This window comes from Erythrolamprus reginae, chromosome 2 (assembly GCF_031021105.1).
Source record: "Erythrolamprus reginae isolate rEryReg1 chromosome 2, rEryReg1.hap1, whole genome shotgun sequence".
In the NCBI taxonomy this organism is placed as follows: domain Eukaryota; kingdom Metazoa; phylum Chordata; class Lepidosauria; order Squamata; family Dipsadidae; genus Erythrolamprus; species Erythrolamprus reginae.
The window spans coordinates 176,985,587-177,004,383 of NC_091951.1; the positions used below are offsets into that span (position 1 = coordinate 176,985,587).

Below are 18,797 nucleotides of genomic sequence, written 5' to 3' on the forward strand. Positions count from 1 at the left end.
TCTGAAAGATCCTCAACTTTTTCCTTAGTAGCATTTTGAGTGCCATCTGAACTAAAGGGCCCATGGCCCAGTATTATACTGTCAATAATTGTATATTGACGATCTGTGTGTTTTCTTGGTAAAAATAGAGGATGGTTTACTATTGCCTTCTTTCATGCAGTATGAATTTATGTCTTTGCTATTCTCACAAAAGTGATCATCTGCCTCACATCCTCCTATATCACTGCTATTCAATAAAGAGTTTGCTTTAACTGGCAGCTACAATGATATTCCGCCATAGGTTGTACCTATGGCTGATACCTTATATACTTTTGAAATAAACACCCAATGTTTCTTACTAAACCTTCCTAGGGACATCCCCCAACTCCACTCGACCCCTGTGATGAGGCAGTCGCTTCACTTGAGGAGATACAATTATGTACTGTATTTTAAAATGGGCAATCAAATAACATGCTTAATTCCCTATTAAATATGTTAGGCTTAAGAATGGTTCCAATGCTAATTTCCCAGCATTATTAGGAGAAAAAACCCAACTGTTCAAATGCTGAATAGAATACATTTGGGAATCCTTCTGCAAACTGCATTGAATATCTATCCAATCACCCTCTCTTCAATCGTGATTCCAGAATTTGCTTTCTTTCTGCATTGCTTCTTGAGATGCTTTTACTAGCATCATTATCTTGAATGAGTTGAAAATAGAAAAAAGGAATATGTATGAATTACAGCTGTGCCGAGCCTCAGATTCCAAGTAAAGATTTTACTATTCTAGGAAAAGAATCAGTTGTTTCAGGGAGTTGCAGATAGAGGCCATCTTTGTACCCTGCACAATAAGAAGCATCTTTTTGCCCTTGAATTCAACCAACCATATATGTAAAAGTCTGGTGGTGGGAAGAGCAAATTAATTAAAAATTTGGTCACATTCAATCTGTAACCAAAACTTTCCAAGGTGGCAGAGAAAAAAACCAGAAAAAATATATAGCCCCAAATGTTGGAATTTATGATGCTTTTGCTGTCTCTAATCAATAAGATTTCATGTTGTACCCAGACAGCTTCTACTAACTTTACATGGTTTTTTTTACGACTGCTTTCTTATAAGAATGAATGAACACATAAGTGAATGAGTGAATGAATGAAATACACAGAGAGAGACATACTATACTATTTAAAGTGTGTATGTAAGAATACATACTTAAAAGAATGAATGAATACATAATTGAATGAGTGAATGAATGATTATTGTATTAGTTTTTATGCACACACACACACATGCATGCATACACACATACCATATATGTGTGGCACAGAATTACAAACTGAAAAAGGGAGAGAAGAATCAATAAGCAAATTCATTCTTACTTAGCAGTTATCAGAGAATTATTGTTGTTTTACTGCTATTATTGGAGGACCCTACTGACAGCAAAGATGCCTCACCTTTCCTTCTACTGACAGGTGAAAAAAGTCTGTTTGTGGGACAAATGCAGCCATTGTCTAAAGCAGTGATGGTGAACCTTTTTTTCCTCGGGTGCCAAAAAAGCATATGCACACACTATTGCACATGCGCGAGTGCCCACACTCATAATTCAATGCCTGTGGAGGGCGAAAATAGCTTCCCCTAGCCAGAGGCCCTGTGGAGGCCGGAAGCGGCCTGTTTTCCAACTTCTGGTGGGCCCAGTAGGCTCATGTTTCGCCCTCCCCAAGCTCCAAAGGCTTCCCTGGAGTTGGAGGAAGGTAAAAATGCCCTCCCCCATCCCTCCAGAAGCTCTCTGCAAGCCAAAAACTTCCTCCCAGAGCCTCCATGTGAGCCAAAAATCACTGGCCAGCACACACATGCAAGTTGAGCTAGGGCAACAGCTCACGTGCCAGCAGATATGGCTCCACGTGCCACCCATGTCACCGGTGCCATAGGTTCGCCATCACTGGTCTAAAGAAATGTTAAGAAGCATTGCCTTAATCTGCCTTTTCTGCTCATGCAGGTGCTGAATCTGTTCTTGGCCTTGTTGCTGAGCTCTTTTAGTGCAGACAACCTTGCAGCCGGGGATGATGATGGTGAGATGAACAACTTGCAGATCTCTGTCATCCGAATCAAGAAAGGCATTGCTTGGACAAAGATTAAAGTGCATGAATTTGTGCAGACGCATTTCAAGCAGAGGGAGGCAGATGAAGTCAAGCCACTGGATGAGCTGTACGACAAGAAGATGAACTGCATTGCTAACCATACAGGGGCAGATATCAATCGGGAGATTGATTATCAGAAGAATGGGAATGGTACCACCAGTGGCATTGGCAGCAGTGTAGAGAAGTACATCATTGATGAGGACCACATGTCATTCATCAACAACCCTCACCTCACTGTTCGTGTTCCCATTGCTGTGGGTGAGTCTGACTTCGAGAACCTCAACACAGAAGATTTCAGCAGTGACACTGACGGCAGCAAAGAGGTATGACCCAATGCTTGTTCAAACCATGTTGTCATGCCATCATCTGGAGTAGCTGTTTGTATTCCAGGGGTGATAAATGAGGACCTGTAGCTAGAGAACAAAACTTCAGAATAAAGCAGATTGATGTTTTGATCGGGGTGATGCATAATGGAGGGGTGATGGCTATAGCATAGAGCCTTTTAATCAGTATATGCCCATGAATTTGGTGTTGTTAGCTATATTTGGAAAAAATGCATCTTAAAATAATGAAATGTTTTGTACAGTGTTAATCTGTCACTCATAGGAATTAAACGAAAGACCATCTGGAGCAAATCAAAGATACATTTGGGAAATGCAGAAGCTGGTAGATAATTAAATTCCTATTTGCATCTTTTCCTAACTATGCTGTTCAGGTCAGAATCAATTTTCCCAAATCTGAAAACCAGGTGTTTTGAGGAAATAAGACGAGAAAACATAATACTGTTAATACAGAGTGGCACACTGCTTCAGAAAAATGAAAATCTGTTTTATTAATTTGTCTAATATGGGTTGACCTAAGGCTTATTTTAACATCCCTATGTCAACTCTTCCTCCCAATTTTCTCAAGGCTAATCATTCTTGTTCCCTCAGACTCTTCTTTTAAGATTTCATTTTGCGTTGTTTTGTTTCTATGAATTATTTCACGTGATGTTCTTGCTATTATTTTTATTCCAGAAACTGGATGATACCAGCTCATCAGAGGGAAGCACCATAGATATAAAGCCAGAGGCAGAAGAGGTACCTGTGGAAGCACCAGAAGAGTACTTGGATCCTGACGCATGCTTCACTGAAGGTGATACTAAATATGGCATATATGTAAAAGTCCTCAGGACAATGGGAAGAATTCATCATTTTTCATTTGCTGCCAAGTCCACAATGTAATATCATAATATCAGGGTGGCGCAGCAGGTAGAGTGCTGTACTGCAGGCCACTGAAGCTAACTGTAGATCTGTAAGTCAGCAGTTCAAACCTCATCACCAGCTCAAGGTTGACTCAGCCTTTCATCCTTCCGAGGTGGGTAAAATGAGGACCCGGATTGTGGGGGCAATAGGCTGGTTCTGTTTTAAAAAGTGCTATTGCTAACATGTTGTAAGCCACCCTGAATCTAAGGAGAAGGGTGGCATAAAAATCGCCTGCAGTACAGCACTCTACCTGCTGCGCCACCCCGGCTCATGATGCCTCTTACATTTATAGCAATACTGTATTTTACTATACTATTTTATCGAAACACTAACTTGTTTCCTTTTGATGGCCTGTTATTAGAGGTTTGAGATTTAACTGTAAGACTTGCACAACTCTAGAGACTTTTAAACCTGTAAAATCTTTTGTAACTCAGTGTTAATTTTAATTGACAGCATTTTGGAATGAATGAATGAATGAATGAATGAATGAATGAATGAATGAATGAATGAATGAATGAATGAATGAATGAATGAGAAAATACTGTACCTTACAATTGGAAGATGTCTGACTATTGGGATTGTTAACAAAATTAATAACAAAATTAATGTTACCTTTGCAGGCTGTGTGGCACGTTTCCAGTGCTGCCAAGTCAGCATAGAAGAAGGATGGGGAAAGTCTTGGTGGAACTTAAGAAAGACGTGTTTTCTCATTGTGGAACATAACTGGTTTGAAACCTTCATTATCTTCATGATCTTGCTCAGCAGTGGAGCTTTGGTGAGCAACATTTTATTTTGCTAGTCAAACTGAACAGTATGTAAAATTCATGAATCAACTGCAAATGCCTTCTCCTTTTTAGAAACAAAAAATGTTAGGTAGCAGTAACCAGAGGTTTCCTAGTTGCATGATAGGAAATTATTCCTCCCTGGCACATTCACAGTGAAAATTGTATCTTACTAAAGCTATTGCAGAAGGATTTTATACTAATATATTTGACTGCTTTTTTAGGATAGTCCAGCTATTCCTGCAAGACCTTACATTGAGGTGGAGGGGTCCTATAGGGAAGGATTGTTCTCCCCTTACAACAGTATTTCTTTTTTTTTTTAAATAATTTTTATTAGTTTACAAAAAGAAGGTATGTACAAAGGGAGGAAGAGTAAATATATCTTAACTGACATCACTATGATAACATATATTCACAAGTACAGTATGATTATTCTGTTCAATTAAACTTTATCCAGTCAGTATACATATCAAAACCAGAACCAATTATGGAAAATTCGTTATCATTTAAGTCTTCTAACTCTTCCTTCCTTCCCTCCCCCTCCCCCCCAATGAACTGTGACAGTTCTGAAAGCTTTAAATTACTAATTGGGCGGCATATGGGTGCCGCGGTTTTGTTGTTTTTTATTTTTCTGTTGTTGTTTTATTTTTATCAATACATTTCTAAATTACACTTGAGATAAAGTCATATTGGGTTGATCAAGGTGTTCATACTAATCCGATAAAACCGTTCAGAGTTTTATATTATGTCGCTATAAAGGTTTCTCCACTATCCGTACAACAGTATTTCATGTTCATGACAAGGCTTGAGGTGCTTCATATTTTCTCAGGAGCATTTTGTAATAAATATTAAATGGCCATTTGTAATTAGCCAGAATTAGGGAACTCTAAATCTCTATCTGAAATTAATGCTGTATTCTTTCCTCTCCTAGTATTGGGCCCTCCTTAAGACTGGGCGGTATGGAAACAAAGAGAAGATCTCAGACATGTCAAATTGGACAAAAGTGATAATGTTTAATTTTAGGAAGAAAAAAAGGATAGTAATTGAGCTCTAAAGATGTGAACTTAGCTCCCTTGCCTCTTTAGGCACGCTTTGAGTTAATATAGGTGGTCCTTGATGTATGACCAGATTTCTGGTCGTAAGTCAAGGCAACCACATAAGGTGGGGTTCTCAACTACTGGGCCATGGCCGCTATAATGCTGTGGCCTATTTGCAACCAAGCTGCAGGCTGGCACACCTATGTACATGTGGGTGCAGCTTGACTTACACGAGCAGTGAGCCTGAGCACATGTACATCTCGACTTGTGGTATATGAATGTACATGTGCACCAGCCCTCCACTCGCTCAAGTCAAGCTTTTAAGTCAAGGCAACCTGTAGTTAAAAGCTTAGAGATCACAAATAAATATATCTCTGTGTGTGTGTGTGTGTAAACTGAATTCATCTACAACAGCATCCTCCAGAAAAACCTACATCAAAACATTGTAGCTCTCTAATGCCAAGACTTGTTCCTTAGGCCTTTGAGGATATTTATATAGAACAGAGAAAAACAATACGCACTGTCCTGGAGTATGCTGACAAAGTCTTCACCTACATCTTTATCCTTGAAATGTTGTTGAAGTGGTGTGCCTATGGATTTGTGAAATTCTTCACGAATGCCTGGTGTTGGTTGGATTTCCTCATTGTAGCAGTAGGTATCTTTTTTTTTCTATTTTCTTTTTGCTGTTTTCCTGAAGATCTGAATTTATATCTCCATCTAAATAAATAAGACATAGCATTGTTACCCTTGTTTATTTCTAAATCTTTTCTAAGGCAAAACATTCTGTTGTTTCCATTCTTACTCTCACAATCCAAAATGTTAATCGTTGAGGAGGTTTTTCACTTTCAGGTCCACTTTTTCATTGAAATTCGAATGGGGAATTATGTTAAGAAAATGCGGCACAAAATATACTGCTCAAAAAAATAAAGGGAACTCTCAAATAACACATCCTAGATCTGAATGAATGAAATATTCTCATTGAATACTTTGTTCTGTACAAAGTTGAATGTGCACAACAGCATGTGAAATTGATTGTCAATCAGTGTTGCTTCCTAAGTGGACAGTTTGATTTCACAGAAGCTTGATTTACTTGGAGTTATATTGTGTTGTTTAAGTGTTCCCTTTTTTTTTTTGACCAGTGTAGTAAAAGCACATAGAAACAAACAGAAGTGCAAAACAAACTTAACTTCTATTGCTCTATTAAGACGCATGAATTCTACTTCCATCAAATATCTCAAATAAAGAAATGAATCAGTGAGTTGTACAATGGGCTGAAATAGTGAGACCGCACTAGAGCTATCTTATCCGCAAAATAAAATACAAAAGAATGAATTGGGAAAATTGAAAGGCTCACATTCAAAATTAATCTTGATCTATCTTGGTCAAGAGTAAAAGACAAGTTTGCACCACTGCAAGAATATAAGGTTTGCTTCTCCTCCACTAAAATCTTTAGTGAAAAATGCTGTATCTTTCAATTCCACTAGAGAAAGTTTAAGGCCTGTTCAGGTCTTCCCCCCCATTTCTTTCAGCATCTCTTGAAGAATGTGCCTTTCCTTCAAAATCTTCATCAGTCATAGGCACAAGATATGTAGAGGACAAATTATGAATAGTTACAAATATTAGATAACATTCCCAAAGCCACTTTACAGAACTATTGTCTTTTTCTTTGTCACAATTTACCCTTCAAAAGACAGAGATCCAAAAGGCAAATTGAACTCATACTTTCCCTCATGCATGTATCTTTCATTTATATGCCTAATTTTTACATTCTAATTTAATATACTTTGGGTCTCAAAATACTTGATTTTTTGAGGCAATTGAAATTTCCATTGATGATCTGTATTATTTATTAACATGCTATTTTTGTGAAATAGAAGACCTGAAAGTGATGTAATGTTTTTGATAACACCCTTATTTTCTGGGCCTTACTTGTACATAGCATTATTGTTATCGTTGCCATTTAAATGAAATTTACAAAATAATGCATTAAATGTTTTTAAATTGTGAGCAGATGCAAAATGAAGTTGGCTTTGATCTTTTAAAACAAAAGCCCACCCTTCTCTTAGCTAAAAGGGCATTAGAGGTCTGCGTGATTTGATGTTGCATTATTAATGGTAAATACTGTGATCACTAATATTTTTTACATTTGAGGACAATTTTCTTTTCTTGTTCTCTTCAGATTTCCACAGACATTGAGTATCTTTGTGCGTTTGTTTCCCCACATACATCTTCAATATAGTTTGTTACTACTGTGCTTCCCTGTACTGCTCTATTTTTTGTTTCATTCTTTAGGGGGGGAAATGTGATTACTGTTAGTCCAATATCAAAATATCAAATCTATATATGAATTTATCCTATGAAAGCTAATATATTATACTGTGTAAATAATATGTTTCTCATTAGTCTAGAGTTAAGTTTCAAGGTTCAGAAAAATATATCCTAGATCTTTTTTAAAAAAAGAAATAATGTTCAATGTCTGTCTGTGTTGAGAAAAAAAATCATCTCCTAAACATACCTGTCATTCTCTTGGTGTATTTTGTTTCCTCCAAGGGGATCTTTATGCTCCAAAATTTAGATTTTTATAACATTATTCTTTTCTTTCCTATATAGCTTATCTATAAATGCAAACCATAAATGCAATGCAAGACCATGCTAATTCCTATCCATCAGAATTGTTCTAAAATTGGACCCTTAGCACTCTTGCTAAAGAGTAAGGCTTATTGAACATAGTGGAACTTACTGTTGAGTAAACCATACATGGATTTGTTCTTTTGGACAAGATGATGATATTATGTTTACCCCTAATTTTGAGTGAATAGTATTTTAAAAGTGTGATCTCACTGAATTCAACTCAATACATGTTCTTCATTAACAGTTATTTACTCATAACTGCTAATATTCAGTGAGATTTCATCTGGAGAGGAGGCAAAAAAAGTCAAGATATGGTCATGACTACATGATTGAAAGCTCACCCTTTTGCACATGTGTCAATGACTCTCACGCACAAACAAAGCACCTGGGCTTTGATCATGTAATCAATGGTCATCACCCTGGGGGAGGAAAGCCATTACCTCACTTAATCAAGTTCTGCAACTCATAAAATATTCAGATTATTTTGTTTCAGTGTGTTGGAAATGTGTGAAAAATGCCCAGTCACTAAAATGAATTTCAGGCAGCAACTGTGACTGAAAGAGCTTCTTCTAAAACAGTATTACCCAGTTCAAGAAATAGAAGTTTCTTCCTGCTGAGACCTATAATTGCGGAGACAGGAAACATTCTCATTTATAGGACCCTACAGAAGAGATTATCCTAGAAAATAACATTTTTCATCAATTTCTCCTTGCTTAGGAGAGCAGTTCTGCTCTAAACCCCTAGCATCCATGTGGGATTGGCTAAAAGACTATTTTTCAAAATCTGAAGTCTTTTCCATCTGAGATATTCCAATGGAAGTGATTAGGCACATCTATTATTTTGTTCATTGAAATCAATGAAATTTAAAATACAATCATATTCATGTCTCCAAAGAAGTAAGTTACACTGAGTTCACTGGCTCTTATTTTGTGGGCAATTATATCATATTAAAGGAATATTTACCATAATTGCAATTGTCTATTAAGATATTTTATCTTTCAGTGCTTTTGCATGGATGGGCAAAATATTGTTGAAGAACAGTTATGAATTGTCTGACACTTTAACAATAGAATTACTTATTTAAAATGAGATAATTTACAGTTTTTATTTCAACACTGATATATTTTCAAATACATTTCTGGTTTCATTTATTGTAAACCAATGTCTTTATCATTTTACCTTTTTTTAAAAAAAAATATTGGTTTATTCCCACTTTTCAGTTATTAGGTTCTCAAAATTTATTTTATCTACCCTCCATTCAGTTCAGGTATTCTAATGCTCCTTGACCAAGTTACAGAGTTCATCTATCATTTCCTTAACCAATACAGACTAGATAACCTATTGGGCCCAGGAAAGATTCGCATTTTGAAAACAATGCAATGGAAATACTGACAAAATATTGTGATAGATATACTTATTAAAAAATGGCTTCATGTTGGACATAGCACTTGGAAATCCACTTGGACAAGATTAGGGTGAACAACAGTGAAGCGATCTGAAGACAGACCCATGTTACCTAACTTATAATTATTTTTTCACATTTATGTCCTGACACTATCCTACACAGATTCTCTAGGGCTCACAGAATACAAGAAAATAGCAATAATATTGAAAACATTGCAACATAAAAGCAGAAGTAAAAAAAGACAAACCTAAACTTTGAAGAATATTTGGTGTCAGTCCCCAAATGCACTCTGGAATTGAAATGTTTCTAGAAGGGGATCAGAACTGGGGCCAAACACACCTTGTGGAAGACATTCCAGAAGGCCAGCCTTACAGTGGACAAACTGTCTCTAGAGCAGATCTCACCAAAATGGAGCACAGTCAGTTGTCTATGGAGATTCTCAATCATCCAGGTCATGATTGTCCCAAAGCCTTTTCAAAAGGCACCTGGACTTACTTTGTTGACCAACCAAGAAAGTCCACTTGCCTTTTGAAGAGTACCTGTGAGTCTTCGGAGAGGGGCGGCATACAAATCTAAATAATAAATAAATAATCATTTGCTTCTCCAAGCCAGATCAAATAAATATTATTATACTTTCAAAGTTTCAGCATATTATTTTCCAATCTGGTTGTCAGCCCTGAAAAACCAATGTCCTTAACTTTAATTCTTTGGCAGTTGTCCTCTCCCTTGGAATATTCCAGGCAATATTACTGTATTTCATTTAATGAAGATAAATATTAACTAAAATTAATATTTTTAAAACGGTCTCCAATAAAGCAAGCCTTGCTTATGGAAGGTTAAGTTTCAAACTGATAGACAAGATGTTTTAGGAAGACATAAATGAAAATATTTCTCTTAAAGGTAGTACAATTCTGTGCACCCTCAAAGGTACATACTGTATGTGCACTACATCCAAGAATATGTAACAAAAGAGAGAATGAGAGATAGAAACAAAGAGAGTGATTGAGTTCTAGTTCATCCATACTTCCTCTTTATGTTACTGTAAAAGTGTTATGCAGGACACCACATTATTATAATTGGTTACTGTCGGCCAAATGTTTAAATTGGATCTGACATTTTGATCCACATACTAAGTCTCTTCCAAGGACTTTGAGCTGGCAATTGTTATTTTTATTATTTTCCCAAATCCCCTGCATGTTGAATGGCTCTACATTGAAAGTTATGAACCTGTAATTCTGTTGCTTCAGTGCAGGTCAGCAGATAGAATATATAGCCTATAATCAGAACCAGATATATGTTGAGCCTGGTCATATTATTTGTGTTTATTCCAGAGCTTCCAGAGAAAAATGGGAGCCAATCCTGGAAGCAGCAGCCAAACTACAAATGGTAATTTGTGAACTGGCTACAAGAGTGCGTTCTCAGGCATTAGAACAGGAACTGGCATCTTATGCTGCACTCCAATTTCAAATGTTGTAGAGCCCCTACAACATTTCAGTCCTGTCATGTATAAACATTGGCAAAAAAATAAAATACTGCATTCCAACATGATGCACACTTTGCAATAAAGAATGTCTAAGGAGATTCTTAGGCATGCAGATTATAGTTGTTTAAAAGTGCTATTTTTCCCCCAAATACCATTGCTTTTTTAAAAACATCCCAGTTGCCTATTGAAAAAGTATCTATATGCCCAGCTACCTATTATTCTGGCCAGGAGCAATAGGCTGTTAGCTGCACACATATAGATGGCACCAGAATTTGGAAGCCTGAGATAAAGATGAAATTCCTAATGTGAGGAATCTTAGTCCTCACCAGTAGTACAATATACCTGATATAACTTAGAATAAGAGAAAATAATAGCTTTCTCCACTAGATGGCCTTCAGACTCTTTGGATTGCAATAGCTATTTCATGCCACCTATTCCCCATACCAGGGAAAGAGAAAACTGATATGAAACCTTCAGAAAGGCTTTGCTCTGACACAAAGGTTGCAAACTCTTAAGAGACAAACTGCTTTTTCAGAAGAGAAACACAGAAAGCTAGATATTTGTTTTCCCCTTAATTTTGTGATGCGAGGTCGGTGGGTCATCCTCACTTCCCCATCCCCAACCCGAACGAGAGAATTAAGGAGGTTTGTGCAGCGTGTGTATTTATCTGTATTCTTTTTCATAGGTCCTTTAAAAAAATTGTCTGGCTTAATTTAATGGGAGCTGCTGGGATCCTGCAGACTGTTAAGAGGGCGAGGGTAAGGTTCTTGTCATCCGTTTGGGCTCCTAATCTCCAACAGACCCCGTTTCCATCTGTGTGTGTCTGTGCCTCTCTTTCTCTCTCTCACTTATTTTTCCCCTTTTGTTTTCTATTTATGCCTCTCTCAACTGCATTATTTCCTTCCAGGTCCTTTCAGTGAAGTGCTGTAGGCAGCTGATGGCCATTGCCTCCTTCGGTGTCACTGTAAATGGGGGGTGGCTCGGGCCTGCAGTCCAATTTGGGGGATGAATATACTGCCAGTGCTAGGGGATTTATGCTAACAGTCTGGAACCTCTTCTTTTTTCTTTTTTCTTTTTTCCTTTCTTTTCCTGTTTTCTGTATAGGTCTCTTTAGTCAGCCTTATAGCTAATGCCCTGGGCTACTCGGAACTAGGTGCCATTAAATCCCTTAGGACACTCAGAGCCTTGAGGCCTTTAAGAGCGTTGTCCCGATTTGAGGGGATGAGGGTAAGATGCCATTAGCGAGCTGATCCTTCTGCATGCCTGTGGATTATGGGGCTGTTGTTTTTTTTAAAGCATGCTAGAACCGATCAAACTGGTAGAAAGACGTAACAAACAAAATCATGATGCAGCTGCTGACGTGATCACTTCCCTCTGTTTATGATTCACCATCACCCTGCTGCATAGTTCTCCCTTTTTTTATTTGATGGCTGCCATAATAACAACAGCAACAATAACATACTAATAAAAAAAGGAAGATGTATTAAGCTGCCTCATTATTGGCCCAAACCACATGTCATTTGTAGATTTTTTGTTGGCACTTGGCTGCTCTTTTTTGGCCTGGCTTTTAATACCTGTAACATTCAAGGGGGCATTTCTGGCTGCAAATCTGGAACAGGGAGAATCACCAGGTGCAAAGAATCAGAATTTGAACCACCTCCAGTTTTTTTCTTCTCCCCTCCCCCAAAGTTATGATGGATTTTTAAAAAATCTAAACACAATGATTGGTTTTCAAGTTGCTCTTGGCTTGTTTGGGGGTACATTCAGGATTGCAGAAAACAGGGAGGGGGAATCTAGAGCTCCCCCAAATAAAAGATTTCTGGTTTAATTCCTCTCATTTGCACCTTGTTGTTCTCAGTCCAGTCCGTACATGACTGGCAGCCTTGACTGATACCTCAGCTTTTCTCCCTCTTTTCCGTTTTCCCGTTGACATGCTTTATGCCCCCACTCCACTATCCCCTGTCACTGCGATGTTAGCAACAAATCACAAGCATAGAACCTGCACTTTCTAGAAATTATTGTAATATACCATTTTATACATACTGAACTTATCCCATGTTTTAAAGGAGATTGCCAATTTAATTTTTTGTAATGCACAGCATATAAAAAAAGGATATGTTTGAAAGCTGTGAACCTTTATTAAAGAATGAGCCCTTCTGAATGTGTAGGATTGGGCAGTGTGTGTGGTGCATTCTAATACAATCTCCTAATTGGAACAATATTGATAGCATGAAAAATAGGACAGGTTGCAGAGAAAAGACTCAACCTTCATTCAAAAATCTGAAAATATCTGGGGTCAAATCAGATCCTTTAAAAAAAAAAGTCAGGGATTATTAATCATTAGCTCAACCTATAAAAAAATTTGGTTCAGCTAAAAGTTTCAATTAAAGCCCAAGGTTATCCTGACATGGCATATTATACCTGCTCCAAAAGGACATTGAAGTGGGTGCATTACATAATTATGTTTACTAAATTACATTGCTAAAGTTCCATCTGTTTGGTTTTACATAGAAATTAGATGTTATTTCTTATATTAATACTTCCTGTGTTGTATAACTGTAAAAAAAAATTATTTAACTTTCTCCACATATTAAAGACAAATATATAGGGACAGGGGAGTTATTCACACAGAGAAACAATATGCAACATTTTGAGACCTGGATATATAACTGTATAATAAATTGTGGCCAATCCTAAGAAAATTGTGATTGTAGAACAACCATGTTTTGCAACAGGATTTTAAAATTATTGTATTCAGTTATCATTTCAGGTTTGAATTTGTTTGTCGAGGCATTAAACAGAACTAAATTAACAGGACAGTCTTGTTTATTTTTTAAAAAATTGAAATCAGCTGCACTGTTTTTGTTGGGCTTACTCTGTAATAGTAAATGTGTTCAGAATGGCAGTATTAGACCTTGACCAAATTCAATAGAATGTACTTCAGATATGAATGTGGATTAACATTTGTTCTGACCTGTACAAATGTTACTTTAAAAAAAAAATCTGAACAGCTGCTTTTGTTGTGGTTACTTTCAAGAGAAACTAGAGTTTCTAATGAAAGTATTGTAACATAAATTATCAGATAATTTAGTTAACTTGGCTTGAAAAATTATTTCCCAGCATCTTTCTAACAGAGAATGACTTTTTTTCTGGTAAGAATTTTAAAGCTAGTTAGAAATTATTTAAATCCATATATGATTCAGGCCCTACCTTCTTTTTGCCCCCAGTATAAACTGACTTTATGAGAATGGGAAAAATATTTTTTCTAAACAGTATTAAAGAACTAGAGCTAGTATTAGTTCTTTCCTTTTCTATATAGCTTAACAACTTAATATTTTAAAAAATATCTTCAACTCTTTATATTTGAGGGGAGGGAATTAAAATATTGTTATGAAATATGCATGTCCTACTTTACTATTTCTAATATACAGTTGTCACATAAAAGCCATGTTCCCTTTCTCATAATAGTTTCCAGTGGTTTTGATCATTTGTTTAAACTATAGGCATAATTATTACATTGTAAATGAATGAGAGATACATTTCATCTTGCTATACAAAACAAATACAGAGCAAATCAAAATGCAACATAGTGTTAAGTCACAATAATATGACAAATAAATTTGCTTGGTTTTTATTTCACTCATTAGTCCATCTGAGGTTTTTTTAGTTTTTGATTTTTATCTGAAATATAGGCTGATAATGTTGAATTTAATAGTTTATGTTATTTCTGATAGACCTCTATTCAGAAGTCAATGGGCTGTTGATTGCAAATTTCTGCTTCATACGATACCTAACTTTTGCAGAAGATTATGCATCTAAGCACAAATTATGCTATGTCACCATTGTGAAACTTAAAGTAAAATAATGGCACCATCTGTTGACACTTAAATAATATAGTAATCAGCAGAAAGTAGAGCAGAGTTTTTGACTGGAGGAAGTTCATGTGACATTTGCCTCCACTTCAGGAGACAGAGCTGACAGAAGAAGACAGGAAGATTACAGTGCCATGAGAGCTAATTCCTACTGCTGACATGCATTTTGACCTTGCATTAGAAACACTTTCCTCATGTCCAGTCAATGGGAAAGGCTCTATGCAGAAGTTTTCCATATTCAACAGAGAAACAACATTCTTCTCTAAGATGCAGATTAGAGGCTTCATTTTTTTTATTATTATGGAAGAGGTTCATAGCCTATTAGTAGGGAGAGAGGTGTGCCTAGTTCTCCTCTTTTTTTTTCAGGATTTGTTATAAAAAAGGTCTAATGTGGCATTTCTTTGCTGGCAAAATAATGGAAATGCATTCTCGCTCTCAAGTGGAGAAATGTGAGTGATAGCTTTCAAAATATTGTGTGAATCTGAAAAACTGCTTGATGCCTTAACATCTTCAAAATAAGTGCATCATGCCTGTTTCTCTGTGTTTCCGAGTATCTGAAAGGATGTGCACAGCCCTACCATATAGCCCTTTCTCTTTAAGAATTAACACTGCAGGTTGTGTATTAATAGCTTCCTGCTCTGTAAATTAACTAATTTCAGAATGATAGCTTTAATTTTCTCATTCTAAAACAAGAGATGTTTATTGATTGTCTTATATATGTTAGACCAACAACTATATATGACACGTGTCTTCATTTCTGTTTAAAGAGTGAGGTAGGAAAACATTATTAAAACAAAGTCTAAGTCTATTAACAGTTACCATTGAAGTAATCAATTTTGAAAGAAGATAAAAATAGTTATAAGCTGGAGTATATTTCCTAAATCCAAATATTATGTAAGGAAGGAAGGGAGGGAGAGAGGAAGGGAAGGAAGGAAGGAAGGAAGGAAGGAAGGAAGGAAGGAAGGAAGGAACTGTAAAACATGAGTTTCATTTGCTGTGAAGCAGAGAAGGGAATATGGCTTTTTCTTTTTGAGCTTGCAAATATGCATGCTCAGCTCTTGAGACACTTCTGGTCTTGCTTACTAAGGAATATATAATCCTGATTAATTTTATATTAAGCTATCACTAAATCTTAGAACAAGTTTGGCACCCTTTCCTACTCCCATTTGAAACATGTGCCTAAAGCTCCTTATTTATCTTTGCGGGAGTAGGAGTAACAGGGCCCACAAATTTATGAATCTGGTTTTAAAATGGGGAAAGATTGTTGGCTAAATGAATTTACATGTGTCTGATTCAAAAAATATGATTCTGACCTGGATATTAGACTTGCCTGGACATTTTCAAAGCAAGTACCCCCTTTTTTTTTCACAATCTTAAGTTTTATGTTTTCTTTTTTAATTAACCACCTATGGAATGGCAAAAGAAATAAAGCTAATTGCTAATATTTGTTTGGATAAATTGTTTAATAAAAGATTTTTGAAAAACAAATTGTTTGGAGACACATGATTCTTTTTGAATTAAGATGGGTTTTATGGGACTAGCCTTTATTTCTGTTCCCCTTACTAAAACTAGACAAATGGATGTTTTGCTTGTAAAACCTAAGTCATCAAATTTTCTGTACTGAAACACTCTCTTCCTTCCTTTCCCTTCCTATACAGGTGGTTGTGAATGCCTTGGTGGGTGCAATACCATCAATTATGAATGTGCTGTTGGTCTGCCTTATTTTCTGGCTGATTTTCAGCATTATGGGGGTTAATCTTTTTGCTGGAAAGTATCATTACTGCTTTAATGAGACAGCTGAGTATCGATTTGAAATAGAAGAGGTGAACAACAAGACAGAGTGTGAAAAGCTGATGGATCCCAATGGAACAGAGATTCGGTGGAAGAATGTGAAGATTAATTTTGACAATGTTGGTGCAGGGTACCTGGCCCTTCTACAAATTGTAAGTTCTATTTTTGTTGCTTGGTATAACTGCCAAAATGTTGAAATCTTAAAATGTTTTCCTTTTGTAAATCCCATGTACAATGGTACCTCTAACTACAGACACCTCTACTTACAAACTTTTCTAGATAAGAACTGGGCGTTCAAGTTTTTTTGCTTTTTCTCAAGAACCATTTTCTACTTGCAAACCCAAGCCTCCAAAACTGTAACCAGAAAAAGCAGGGAGAAGCCTCCATGGGGCCTCTCTAGGAATCTCCTGGGCGGAAAGAGGGCCGGAAAAGGTGGGGAGAAGCCACCATGGGGCCTCTCTAGGAATCCCCTGGGTGAAACAGGGCCTTATTTACTTTTACATTGATTCCTATGGGGAAAAGTGCTTCTTCTTACAAACATTTCTACTTAAGAACCTGGTACAGAATGAATTACATTCGTAGAGGTACCACTGTATCTTTTCCCATATTCAGCTGTATCAGCCAAACATTTTCGCTTTTTTATTGTACTTTCCAATTATTATAAGGAACCAAACAAGAACTCATTTCCAGTTTTGAAGTACTGTAATTAACATGGGAAAGAATCTAGTTATTTTCACTTGCATCCCCTTTATTAGTGAGGATTTAAAAACAGTTTATTCTTTAAGCACTAAAGGTAGAAAGAGCAAGGATCTGTTCCTATAAGGAGAGGTTTGAGCTAAGTAACTGGCAATTTTAGCTTTGAGGGAGGAGTGGTAAATAGCTTCCTGAAGAATTCTTAATTCCATGTTGCTGCTAGAAATGGAGATGCAGGTGTTTCTAGTTTGAGTATATTCTAAGAAATACAGTCTCTATACACTTTTGGTTTTGGATTTTACCAACTGTCATTTAACTGTGGTCATCTTGAAGATAAATTGTGATCCAAGCAATCTTATTTCAAGCATGCAGTCCATCTGTTCTTCCAAGAACAATCTTCTGCACTGCCTATGAGTCATTCACAACCTGAATGATATTCTAGAATTAGTCTTTGTGTATATTCATGAGAAGCAGAGGTGGGGTAGGAGAATAAATCATTTGGAAATGAATCATAGAGTAGCTTCACTGAGAATTTTTTGTGTCTGTGATTCAAAAGGGTATGTCTATCATTTTATAGTTCCAGGTTTTTCTGCAAATGTATTTGAAGATTTCAGGATCTGTGATGGTATTTTTGAAAAAAGGCTGATTGTATCCTAAAAAAATCTATTAATCAGAAAGTTTTAAAAACTGGATGAGGATTCCTTTCATTATTTTAATTACATAAGTGATATTATTTTTAATGATATCTTTTTTTCCTTGATTTCTGTAGCCACTCATCATTATATGTAAAAAATAAAAAAAAATACATGAAATTACATTGTATTACATTGGATGTTATAATGTATTATTTTGCGAAATATTCTTAACTAAACAGGAATGTTAGGATTAAAGTATCCTGCAATTTGATCCAAATCATAATATCAACGTGCAAATATTTTAAGGTTTTACAGACTAACCTAGTGCACATTCCCTATGCAAGCGAGAGAAAAATAGATCTACCATTTACCAGAATAAATGCAGTTATAGTATGCCCCTCGTGTGTTTATAATGGGTAAGAAAATCCACAAAAGTGGAAGCAGTTAAGAGCATGTGAATCAGCATAGCCTTCCCTTTAACCAAATCAGTACACCCAAAGTAAATGTTTTAAACTATTTTCAAAATAAAAATAAATGTTTTCAAAGTGGCTGAGGGAGAGATTGTGTATTGGTTTCTGTTCTGTCTGGCTCTCTGGTAGACTCCTCCCAAAAATTCACAGGTACAAATTTCAGACAGATACACACACACACACATACATACGTGCACGTGCGTGCGTGCGCATTTGAAAATTCAAAACAATGTTCTTTATAATGAAAATTCACTTAAACCAAGCCCTCTTTTGATATAGCAAAGAGCACTCGTCTCCAAACAAACTGGTAATTTGTACAAGTCCCTTATCAGTTCTGAGATACTTAGCTTGCAGCTGTGAGGCAATTCACAGTCCTTCATTCACAAAGTGACACACAGTTTGCTCTGGTTTAGTTTCAAAGCAGGGAAAAATCAGCACACAAAAGGTCAAAGTCAGTAAAGCAGTCACAAACACAATGATCAGATAATCCTCCACAATGGCCAAACTCAAAGGCTGCTATTTATAGCAGCCTCACTAATTACCACAGCCCCACCCAACCACAGGTGGCCTCATTTTCTTTGATAATAATATCTCAGTTGTTGCTGCCTATGCATCGCTCTCCGCATGCGTGGCTGTATC

General features: G+C 36.4%; 1 protein-coding gene across 10 annotated transcripts in view; it reads left to right on the forward strand.

The window, feature by feature from the left end:
* SCN8A (sodium voltage-gated channel alpha subunit 8) overlaps positions 1–18,797 on the forward strand; it is an 88,417-nt gene that overhangs the window by 58,299 nt on the left and 11,321 nt on the right. For 8 of the 10 annotated variants that reach the window (XM_070740495.1, XM_070740492.1, XM_070740491.1 and 5 more), the window contains 6 exons: positions 1,974–2,438; positions 3,132–3,249; positions 3,980–4,134; positions 5,656–5,829; positions 11,802–11,924; positions 16,228–16,512. In XM_070740495.1, coding sequence (XP_070596596.1) covers positions 1,974–2,438; positions 3,132–3,249; positions 3,980–4,134; positions 5,656–5,829; positions 11,802–11,924; positions 16,228–16,512 — 1,320 coding nt within the window. The remainder of the gene's footprint in view (positions 1–1,973; positions 2,439–3,131; positions 3,250–3,979; positions 4,135–5,655; positions 5,830–11,801; positions 11,925–16,227; positions 16,513–18,797) is intronic. The other 2 variants (XM_070740497.1, XM_070740496.1) reach the window with 1 other exon arrangement.